General features: G+C 45.9%; 1 protein-coding gene across 1 annotated transcript; it reads left to right on the top strand.

Annotated features, from left to right (window-relative positions):
• Positions 1-9883: 9883 nt before the first annotated feature.
• T265_04247 (hypothetical protein) lies at positions 9884-11868 on the top strand (the record flags this gene model as incomplete). The annotated part of the gene is made up of 3 exons (XM_009168940.1): positions 9884-9967; positions 10005-10077; positions 11774-11868. 3 exons carry the CDS (start codon positions 9884-9886, stop codon positions 11866-11868), a joined length of 252 nt encoding a protein of 83 aa, XP_009167204.1.
• Between the last annotated feature and the right edge of the window lie 593 nt (positions 11869-12461).

Genomic DNA, 12461 nt, shown 5'->3' with positions numbered 1-12461 from the left:
GTAGACTTACAAGGTGTTGCCACTTTCGTCTTAGTGGGGTCACACCACCCCTAGTCCACCTCATCACCCAAACATAGCACACATGTTCCTCCCTCTTGTCATCTAGAGCGATCATATGAAGCTAATAACTAATGATTTCCTGATTACAAGCAGTCACAGCTAGCACTCAATGGCTGTTTTTTGCCATGCACCATTCGTTTTCTGGAGTTGACAGCATTGACTCGGCAACTGGTGATCCTTGATCTTACTTTCCTGTTAGGTTGATGTAGTAGACCTCAGTTAAGCTACGATTCTTACCACTTATCTGGGAAGCTGTTGCCTGTCCGCCTTTCACTTGTCCACTGTCACTTCTCACATTACCCCCTTTCTGCACAACAAGGACCCGATGTCACGACGCTTTGATGAGCAAAAAAAATATACCGTCCGTTTTCGACTAGTCCAACAGCTAGCAACGCCGCTAGCTACCTCGACGACAAAGTTTTCGCCTTCCTAATACTAGGCACTTACTCTGGCCCAACTGGTACTTGGCTTCTAGATCAGCAAACGTATTTACCTTTCTTGGGTCCATTTAGCTTGCTGTCATCCGTTTTTAGATTTTTTCTATTGACGCCGTTGTATTTCATGCCCCCTAACACCCGCCACGCGCTACTGACTGTTTCTTTCTCTTCCCCCCTCTTCCCTAGCTTCAATCCTCGACCGCAGTTGCCCAAACGCCCCTTAGAACCGTTATTCATTCAAACTAACTGGCTCCCGGTCTAAACTCACACGGTCCTCTAGCAAAAGTTAAATTATCCGTGAGCCTACATCTGCATGACTCTCTGTGTCAATCTCCGTCTCACCAAGAACCCTCGTCTCACCACAAAACTGCGTATCCCTTCACCGACCCTTGACGACCGTTACGGGGTTGTCCATCACCCGAAGCATGTCAGTACGATGATGGCATGGCACTGTCATACCAAATGAGATGGCACTATCGCAACTATTTTCGCCAGAATATCGGCCAAAATCCGTCGTCCGCTCAAGCATGTACTCGCAACTTCGAGCAGTTCTCATCCGGCCGCGTCCCTGGGATGAGCCCTTCCGTACCCAATGAATTTTCGCTAAGATTTGGCTAGCCTGGCTTTTCTGCTGCAATCTCGGCTTGCCTGTCGCACAAGTTCAAATCCGTATACGGAGTTCAGGTCGCCCTATGTATTAGCAACTTGCCTTCATCCAACCTATTCCCCTGCACCTGATATCCCTACAACAGTGCAACCAGTGAGTCTGCTTGCTTTCAGATTAAACCATATTTTTGAGACAAATCTTGACATGTGCCTCCAATTTGAATCATCCCATCTCCATCTCCACTGTTGCTCGTTGTGACTCCGGCCATTTACCTAACCGCCCAAGGTCGCTACGCTTGATCTCTTTCCCCTGGAGTTATGTCGCCCCCGAGGGGACCTAATTTTTACTAATGACCCGTTTGAACGAAGTTTGGCAAACAGTTTTTTCACCGTTGACCCAGCAAACACACGGCGGGACATAGTAAGAAAATTCTCAAGCTCAGGGCACACAAATTCATTAGACATAATTTTTTCTCATTTCGGGTAGTAGCCGCATGGAATGACTTTCCTCCAATGGTTGTCCACACTCTATCCGTGAAATCCGTGAATCCGTGAAAGGTCACTCATGGCCAGCAATGGTTTTCTGTTTTAGTCCATGCCACCTGACTGTCTTTGACCTAGTCGGATCTCATGCCCATTTTTCCCAACAAGTTGGGAAATAACCTATTATTACTACATCATCGGGTATTCCCACTGTTTATGACATTGTCCTCTTTTTGTGCAGTCCGCACCTCCACAAACCCCCCAGCCACGCTCCATTCTGACTGTAAAACAATGACCATGCAACACGGTATGCCACCCACAAGTTGGGAATAAACCTTATTATTATTAAAGCACTTCATAATTGAGCAGAAATCCATCGGATAAATTATATGTGGGACGAACTCCATACTCTGCTGAAGCCTTTTTGAATCCAGAACCTGCTCACTAGATAACCTCTTTCATGGATTGGAACCCTCCTGCTATCTACTTTTGGATTAAGAATGAGCAATGAAGCCTTTGTCCTTGTACAGCCCGAGCAGTTTCAAAAGTATTTCTGATAATTATAAGTCGACCCATGTTGATCGGACACCACTCATCGTACTTATATAGAAGGCCTCGGAGTCTAAGATCCTCATTGAGAGTAAATCTGTTTCCCTGACTTGCTTGGAAAAAGGGGGGAGGAGCACCATGGTTTTATGTGTTAGCACAATCCTTTTCATCCCGATTATTTTCTCCGACAACCCTACTTCAAATTTTATGATGTTCATATTACATAATGAAAGACCGGCTAACCCCCTGACGGTGTCGATTACCGTCGCCACCCAAAACAGCTGAGGATGACCGATTTCTCATGTGGACCAATGAACAACTCCGTTTCAGCTAACTCACCTAGATCGTTAGTGGTCTTATCGCTACATCTATGACCTCCTGGGTTAAAGTATAGCACGACCGACCCTTAGACACACGGTGAAAGAGTTGTGCAGGATAATTGTTCAGAAAGTTCATGGGGTTGACGCGATGTTTATCTAAAAGCCCGGCACGCCGACTGATTAGACCGCAGCCACCTGAAAAATCCGGGGTCCTCTGAAAAAGATATCTAAATTATTTTTCGCAAAGTTGCTTCAGGCGACATCGAATATTATCTGGCGTTCCGTAGTATGTAGAACCGCTGCAAGACACCCCCCAGTTGAACATAAAAACAAGCCACCCGGAGAAAGAAAAATGGGCTTTACAAGTAAGTGGGAGGGCATAAACGGGAACCTACGAGTGACACAATAGTGTACCTGGAATATACAAAAAATAATATACATGCCTGCTTTCTGTCCCAGTGACTTCCCCACACCCAAATTTGTAAGGGCATAAATACGAACGGGCTCGAACCAACTTGGTCTCTACAGAGGAGGACATCGCACAACTTTTACGCAGGACAAACCTCTCATGCGCGTTAGGGCCAAGGGAGGTTCCTCCAAGGCTCCTGAATGAAACCTACTTCACAATGACAGGCATTTCTACCTAACAGTTCACACATCGCTCGACGATGGCAACCTTCCCACTCTTTAAAAAGAAGTGATTGTCACACCGATCCTCGAAACTGACGACCGATTACCGTCCGGCAGCTACAGAATAATTTGCCTGGCTAGCGTACCGTGCAAAGTAAAGCAGCGTACTTTGAAGCGAGTCATCTTAAATCATTTAACTACCGACAACTTGAAATCGGCAATTCAATACTGATTCCTCCCAAACCGTTCTTGTGTAATCAACATACTCTTACTTGTGGACAGCTCAACCCAGACTAAGGACAGAGACTCGTAATGGATGCCATATTCTTTGATTCAACGGCATTGGATCGAGTTCACAAGCTTAAAACCTCGGCTATAGTTGCCCCCCACAACCGTTATTCTTGCAATTCGGCTTGTCCTTGGTCTACAGTCACATAACCGTATAAATTAAAGGAAGTTATCCGTGACCCTGAACTGGCCTGACCCAATCCGGCCAACCTCGTCGCCTAACACAGATTCACCTGCCACGAAAGTGCGTACCTCCTATGCGATTGGGGCATCCTTGAGGGCCGTTACGGGGCCGTCCGTAAACCGAAGTCAGTGCAATGATGGCATGGCACTGCCATACCCAGTGTGGTGGCATTCCCGCAGCTATTTTCTTCACAATTGCGACCGCGACCTCTCACCCATTCCAGTCCGTAATTGCAACCACGGGCACATTTTTTCAACTTACCCAAACTGCCTCTGGGACGAGCCAATTTTAACCCGATGAAACTCTCGTTCGGAATTTACCAACCTGGTTTGTAGCCGCAATTTTGGTTTGCCTCTTCCACAAGATCACACTCATGGTGTATGTTCGAACTTATGCACTAGCACTATCTCCCCATCGTACCTATCCCCTGCACTGACTTTCTTACAGCAATGGCACAAGTGAGTCCACTTAGTTTCAGGTTAAACCATATTTCCGAGACAAAACATTCCATTTGCCTCTAGTTTGAATCATTCCATCTCCATCTCCATTTTCGCTCATCTTGTCTCTGGCCTTTTACTCAACCGCACAAAGTTACTCATGGCCAGCAATGGTTCTCACTTTTAGTTCATGTGAGCCGACCTCATTTTTTAACTAGTCGGGCTCCATGTCCACTGCTCTAGTTTTTCTCGGTTCCTGCAATTGCGGCGACTTTTCCTGTATTAAGTGTGCCTCGTTGGTTGTACTTTCCTCCACTTGTGTAGTTGCTTGCCGCATTCCGCTTGTGACCACCCAGTCATGCCCCAATCACCATGCTTCTTACAGGTTGAGAAATGAACCTTTTACAAAATTTTCATCGGGTATTGGTCGCTGTTTATGACATTGTCCTCCGTTTGCCCACTCTCCAGTGCCCAAAAATCTCGCAGCCGTGCTTTATTCCGACTGTGAACGTATGACCATGCCTGACGGTAAGCCACTCACAAGCTAGGGCTGTGTTTAAGTGAATATCCCTTGCATTTCCCGAATCAATCTCGTGGAAGCAACCACCCCTGAATCAGTCCTACAGTAAAAATCGAGTAGTTCCTGTATTGCACTTCTACCGGCATTTCCGAGTGGGGCTATCGACAGCCCATCAAATTGAGTGTCATAAATTGCTCGACAGAAACCGAAAACATCTGTCTGGCAAACCCTGCGCCTAGTCCATCTTGGCAACCGGTACAGTTGGCAGTGTACTTTATAAAGTTGATTTTTACAAAAACCCATTCTTTGGAATGGCCTCAGAGACGGGCCAGCTAACTTTAGATGACGAAATCTGACGCCATACGACGGAAAGTTGATTCATTCTGACCCAATCCGGCCAACCTCGTCGCCTAACACAGATTCACCTGCCACGAAAGTGCGTACCTCCTATGCGATTGGGGCATCCTTGAGGGCCGTTACGGGGCCGTCCGTAAACCGAAGTCAGTGCAATGATGGCATGGCACTGCCATACCCAGTGTGGTGGCATTCCCGCAGCTATTTTCTTCACAATTGCGACCGCGACCTCTCACCCATTCCAGTCCGTAATTGCAACCACGGGCACATTTTTTCAACTTACCCAAACTGCCTCTGGGACGAGCCAATTTTAACCCGATGAAACTCTCGTTCGGAATTTACCAACCTGGTTTGTAGCCGCAATTTTGGTTTGCCTCTTCCACAAGATCACACTCATGGTGTATGTTCGAACTTATGCACTAGCACTATCTCCCCATCGTACCTATCCCCTGCACTGACTTTCTTACAGCAATGGCACAAGTGAGTCCACTTAGTTTCGGGTTAAACCATATTTCCGAGACAAAACATTCCATTTGCCTCTAGTTTGAATCATTCCATCTCCATCTCCATTTTCGCTCATCTTGTCTCTGGCCTTTTACTCAACCGCACAAAGTTACTCATGGCCAGCAATGGTTCTCACTTTTAGTTCATGTGAGCCGACCTCATTTTTTAACTAGTCGGGCTCCATGTCCACTGCTCTAGTTTTTCTCGGTTCCTGCAATTGCGGCGACTTTTCCTGTATTAAGTGTGCCTCGTTGGTTGTACTTTCCTCCACTTGTGTAGTTGCTTGCCGCATTCCGCTTGTGACCACCCAGTCATGCCCCAATCACCATGCTTCTTACAGGTTGAGAAATGAACCTTTTACAAAATTTTCATCGGGTATTGGTCGCTGTTTATGACATTGTCCTCCGTTTGCCCACTCTCCAGTGCCCAAAAATCTCGCAGCCGTGCTTTATTCCGACTGTGAACGTATGACCATGCCTGACGGTAAGCCACTCACAAGCTAGGGCTGTGTTTAAGTGAATATCCCTTGCATTTCCCGAATCAATCTCGTGGAAGCAACCACCCCTGAATCAGTCCTACAGTAAAAATCGAGTAGTTCCTGTATTGCACTTCTACCGGCATTTCCGAGTGGGGCTATCGACAGCCCATCAAATTGAGTGTCATAAATTGCTCGACAGAAACCGAAAACATCTGTCTGGCAAACCCTGCGCCTAGTCCATCTTGGCAACCGGTACAGTTGGCAGTGTACTTTATAAAGTTGATTTTTACAAAAACCCATTCTTTGGAATGGCCTCAGAGACGGGCCAGCTAACTTTAGATGACGAAATCTGACGCCATACGACGGAAAGTTGATTCATTCACCTCCAACAGTATATACGCATAGAATGACCAGCCTCGTAATAGATACTTGGATGGATAATATATAATGGATAGATGTAGTCTTCCGAAGTAGACCAATTAATGATTTCATCCCATTCGCTCCTAATCACAGCAGTAGCCACTTCAAATACCCTGTAAGGTTGCAATCCACCTTGCATGTAACTCGTGTGTTCACATGGACCTCCTTCATCATCAACATAGGCAGCATGGCGATGACATGAACCTCCGACTACAAAGAAATTAGCCGTGATCCCACATCCCCGACCCAAACACTTCAATCTTAACATCCGCTGCGGGCTATCCAGAAGCCGGAGTATGTCGATGCAACGAGGACATGGCACCGCCAAACTCAGTCTGATAGCATGGCCAAAACTATTCTCTCCATACTGCGCACTATACCCTCTCGCATTTTTGAAAATCCTAGCTGCACGCCTAAAAAATCACTTGAATGGATCCAGCCGCACCGGTAACGGCCCGTCCTAATCCATTCAACCCTTTCTTTGGGTTTAAACATCTCGGTGCAATTTCACTGTCTTCTCCACACAGAGTCAATAATTTTCTTTATATTTCGCGCCTCGTCCTGTGCTGCAATACACTTCCGAAAGGAATTCTCACAACCGACTCCGCTGCATCGGTGACATCAGTGAGTCCACACAGTTTTACCGTACAGCATATAAATCAAAATACTGTTTCCGACACTGCGTATTCCTCATAATAAAACTGGTGAGATGGCCCATGTGGCCAAAAATGGATCCGTTTTACAGTGAGATGAATATCCAGAAAACACACAAACGAGTGGAAACTAAATGGGAAAACAAGGGTGGTGTGTAATAGGAGAAGAGTTGGCATGTCTTTCATTTCGGGAATACAGATATCAGAACATCGCTTTTTAACTACCATTCAAACTATGAAAAATTGGGATCTGTATCAACTAGTTTCACGATAGAACTTAAGAAATTTTCGACTGTCCGAAGTCATCAGGACCAGTGGACAAAATCACAAATGGATTCACAGTTCTATTTGGGTGAGCGACTTTTAAAGAGTCATCGGTTTGGAGAACGAAGCGGGAAGTACAGGATAAAAGCGGTTGGTTACCTGCCATAAACATATCTCTAGTGAGAAACGGTCCCACGAGGCAAATCTTCAGGGGACCTTGGATGAACATATGCCGGTCCCCAATCCCGGTGAATCAGTGCAAGCGATTTATTCAGTTGACGTTTTTATTATATTGTTGTTCTCAATATTCATGACCGGCTAAAGAGAATGAACCGTTTCTGGAAAGCCTGCTTTTTAACATCCTTTCGGGTGGCAAACAATCCACTGCCGTTCGTGTTGCTTGTCACATATGTAATAGTGTTTTGGGGATGCAAGGCCCTTGCTTCATGTTTGCTTATGACGTGAACCACATCGGCCCGTCTTGCTGAAGACCGGACACTAATAAACATTACGCGTATCTCAATGATATGGTCATCAAGATTTCGGTTTCAGCTGAACCAGGATCGATGGCAATTTGATGTCAGACGAGGGAGTGTGTTTAGACAATGCGAACGCCTAAAATCATGGAGTGACAGCCGCCGGGACCCTACAAGACGATTGCGGTTAGCTGATCATTCGCAGTCCGTACCCAGCAGTTAATAGTAACAGACAGACGAGGAAAGCACATGGTGTATTCAGATGTTTCGGGAACTGGTCCAATAGACAAACGGGTTAGTAATTATCATGAATTGGGCAGACGTACAACCAATAATAATGAAATAAACAGGAGCGGAAAATAGTCACTGAAGCAGCAGGGATTTCTGGAAACAGCGGTAAGTAAGCACCAAACGATGTATAAGCGTATAGGTACAAGAATCCTGCCAGTACTGGTCAGACGAACAGAGATAATGGAGCAGAAAACAGCTAGTATATTCAGGAAGTAGGGACTGTATTTGGTTGATGGCGCGATGGGGCAGCCCTTGTCACATGATAGGTCAGATTGTGCGGCTAGGTCCGTTTGACACAAATCGCTCTGTAGGCCACGTGCAGGTGCTGCAAGTAGGTAATACACCCCTTGGTGTTAAGTTGTCATAATGGGAAGTACGTTCGCCCACAGTTCGGGGAGATCCGGGTTCAATTCCCGGGTAGCCTGTTTTCCTGCCGGAGTGGACACTCAAAACTAAGTGAAACTGGGACAAACACGTAAACAATGACGGATGGGCAACAAAATATTGACATCAGTTACCGAAGAAGCAGACGTCAGATAAGAGTTGAAGGAGGAAAACTAGCGAGAAGGAAACAAAGTGGCGTTATAACAAACTGGCATAGTCATGTTATTCACCGGTAGTCAGAATACAAAAGAAAATGACCCCTGTTCGCCTTTGATTAACGGAAAGAATAAACACTGAATAAGGCAAGAATGGAATGGGGAAAGGAGGACAATGCATGAGAAACAAATGTGCTCGTGAAAGCCACGCCGACCGCAAATGTGGCTGGATAAATCCCACGCCTAGCTGCCCTGCCAGTTACACAGCAATGCCGTGATCGTATCCTTTTTGTGATTTATCGTCACTGATCCAGGAGGTCGACCAACCCGCTTAGACTCAGATAAGCGCATCTTTACAACGATGCGCTCTAATTTTGTCTGGTCGATAAAAATATCTTAGACTCAGATGGGACACTTGGCTGTAGCCAGACGTGAGACGGCTGAAAATGTGCAGCATGAAGCCATCAAAGATGGAGGTGCTCTAGGTGATCCATCCACGCTGAACGAATCCCGTGGCAGTATCAGTTCACAGTGAAGTACCACGAGATTTGACGATGTGTCGTCAGGGCTTACAAAATCTTTTAATCCTGGACTTAAGATGGAATTTATCATTTGCCTGAACATAAACCTTTGGAGGCACAGTCACGCGCCCTCCTACGACAGGTAAACCTGTCGACCAAAAAGAAGAGTGTTCTTCCTCACAGTTTTTCTACTCTACAGCGGGGTTCCCCATGCTCTTCCCACACCTGTCTGAACAATTACGTCACCCCATAATTGAACATCTTTTTCAGCCCATCTTTTGAACTTGAGTGACACTAACTATATTATGGCCCGCTTCCCTTCCATATCTCCTAGAGACAAGCAACTAAAAACTGATAAAAAACACGCCTCACCAAACCGAGTCTACGAACCTTTGGTGCATTTGGTAGCCCTTAGTACGCTTGTATAGTGGAAAGGTAGAGGACGAAACGTGGCTCGTCTGTGAAACAGGACGAAGTACCTTCTGCTGTCTACTTCATACTTGACACCTACGTACGTTGAAACTAAAAGCAACAAAGACATAATAAGACAAAATCAAGAAGCTGAAGGATGTGTACGAGGATAAGAAGAAGGTTTTGATTTTTTCCTTTTCATACATACTGGTAGCCTCATGCTCCTACTGCCGATACCATACTCCAAATGAACCGACCGCTGGGTACCCCATAACCAAATATTTACCGCTAATATTCACCCGACCTCTTCGGCAACCAACACGGATAAACAAGAAGCCACCGTTTTAATGGATTCGTGATAAACTGCTAAAATATATGGGATTTTGACTTTGAACTGACCTCAAATTGGATCTTCGCAACAGACCGCGGGTTGGTCGAAAAAGTTGTTGCGTGGAAAAATGTCGGCTAATCAGCGAATGAAAGTGCAGAATGAACGAGCTCATGGAAACGTTAGGAACCGAGGGAATGTGCCGAAATCTCTCGTGAGTTCTTCTGCGCTATGTCATCATAGAAACTTAGAAGTCTCAAGATTCCCAGTCTAATATGAACGCTTGGATTCTTGGCCTGATTGTATTTGTCGTGTGTGGATCTGGTAGGTTCCAATGGTTAGTGGATTCCTAATCGTTACACAGCAATTTTCGAAATTATTCAGCACGTCCGTATGGCTTTTTGAACCCGAAGTATGGCGCTCTGTCCCCTGACTCTGGCAATGTGATATCTGATATTTGTACCCTCTACAAACACCAATTCATCTTCATACCAAACTGTTTTGTGTTCTCGTGCTGTGCATTTTAACGAGGTCCACATTGAGGCGAGTGTCTAAGTAGGAATATTTCATTTCAGCTCGATTGTTTTGTTATCTAAGTGGGTCAGTCTCCCTTAGGGCACAGGCTAGTGCGTCTGGTTCTGCTGCTTTCTCTTGTGTTGTAGAAAGACAGACTATATTCCCTATTTTTTAAAGAATCAACCAATTCAGCGCTAAAATCGGTTTACAATTTTTGAATGCTAGGAATCCGGATGGCAATACATAATCAGTGTCAAGCCTAAGGTCCGTAACAGTTCCTGAATGTTCATGCAGAGTATTTATAGGACTGGTGTAACACAGGAAGTAGGCCATCATTTTAAGAAATTTCATTTCTCGTCATTTTGTTTATGCGCGTTTTTCTGACACTCCCATTCAACTAGTCTTTTACTGATTAGAGGGGTAAGCCCACGCACGAAAGTGTGGGTTGGAATTCGCTTGGTTTTCTAATAGGGCTGTGCCCAGAGTGGAAAGTCTGTGTTTAAACACTGCGTAACTGTGCTTGGGCTGTCGCGGAGGGGGGTTAATGCAGACGCCACCCACCCGGAGACATGAGACAGGATCATTAATCTCTAGTTGCTCCGTACATATGGTACGATCAACCACAATGTCCGAGTACGGTCATGCAGTTTTCCTGTTTAGCGTCGTAGAAGTCACAGAGACACTTCGGCCTAGTCATCCCCAGATCTCGAGATTTACTTAGGTCCGACTGGTGTTCAGCAGGAAGCTACGGACAGTCTGGACGCTACGGAATCTGGTTTGGGGAGGGCTTGTCTACTATGCCATGTTATCCACCACCGGCTTGCGTTGAAGAGAATTTTACCATTGAAGCTGCTTGACACAGTCACTAGATGCACGGTCGTCTCAACTTGATATCAGTGTTTGTCGTAGGTGTCCGTGTTTGAACATTTCGAATCCGCAGGGATCACCAGTCCGAAAGTACCGAATTCTCTGTACCCAGTTATCTTCAGAGAAAGTTGAGGATCTCTGATTGTCGACCTGACAAAACCTATTAGTGATCTACGTATTAGGGAAAAGTGCCTGCAGAGTGGAGCACATAAGCAATCATCCCTATCTCCAAAAAATGCACATGAACACCGTGCGGAAACCATAGCAACATCAGTCTTGTGACATCTCGGGTCTCGTCTGAACTCATCCTTCGAAGTTAACGGCACAGCAGAACGCATCCACGAAAATCGAGCTGGGTTCCGTTCTTGAAGATGCATAGGTCATATCTCACCCAAAACTGTCCCCTATCTTGATCGTCGGGCTTCAGTGCTACAACAATGCTGCGGGTTACACCAGATGGAACCCAGTTCCTTAAAATCAAACCATATCAGGTCAGTGGGATATAGCCCGACGGAGAACAGCGGTCCTTATACTGTGAAGAGTATTACGAGGCATAGTGATATGTGAGCAGTGGCTTTGGCTCCCGAGAGAGGGGTTAGAAAAGGTTGGCCGCTTGATGTGAGGACAAATCGCTTAGGCTGGCGAATCCCGAATTCAGGCGAATTTACGAGATCTGTCGTCTGCACTCTTCCATCTGCATCGTCGTCTTATATTAATTCACGCGCTGCTTGAATTACGGACAAATGTCTCCACTCACCCCAAACAATTCAACCCGTCGAATTGACAGACGCCTAGTCATAGCGTGCTCGCTGACTTGGAAGTTTCGTAAGAAAGGCCAGAAAACCGGGAATGTTCGGAGGTTATTTCGGTCTATACTTATTACTGGCCCCGAAGCCGCCGGGGGGTAAATTCGTGAAAGATCTTCAGTAAAAAAGGACGCCTCGACTGCTGGACCGACCGTTTTGAACAACAATTTTCGTGGCCGTCTGCTGCTACGCAGTCGGATTATCGAGCTGAACTAAAGCTCGACGGGGCAGTTAGCCTCGGAGGTTTATGACTGCATGTGTTCTCTCAACCGTCACTGCGCTCCTGGTCCGGAACTGTCGCCACATTGTTCAGTGTTCGTGGGATTTTCCAACAACCTTGTGAGCAGTGTATTGCATCTATAAATACATCGCTATATCTCGAATAACACACCAACTGAAACATGAGGCGGCCTGGTGCAGCACATTCAGTCTTTTAAAAACATCATGAACGAGATATTCAACTGGGTTTCAGGTGAGCCTCCCGTCAAAACCAACTTGGTATGCAAATGAGTATCGTCT

This window comes from Opisthorchis viverrini (genome assembly GCF_000715545.1).
Source record: "Opisthorchis viverrini unplaced genomic scaffold opera_v5_68, whole genome shotgun sequence".
In the NCBI taxonomy this organism is placed as follows: domain Eukaryota; kingdom Metazoa; phylum Platyhelminthes; class Trematoda; order Opisthorchiida; family Opisthorchiidae; genus Opisthorchis; species Opisthorchis viverrini.
The sequence above is the reverse complement of the archived record's forward strand: the minus strand, read 5'-3'. Positions and strand labels throughout refer to the sequence as shown.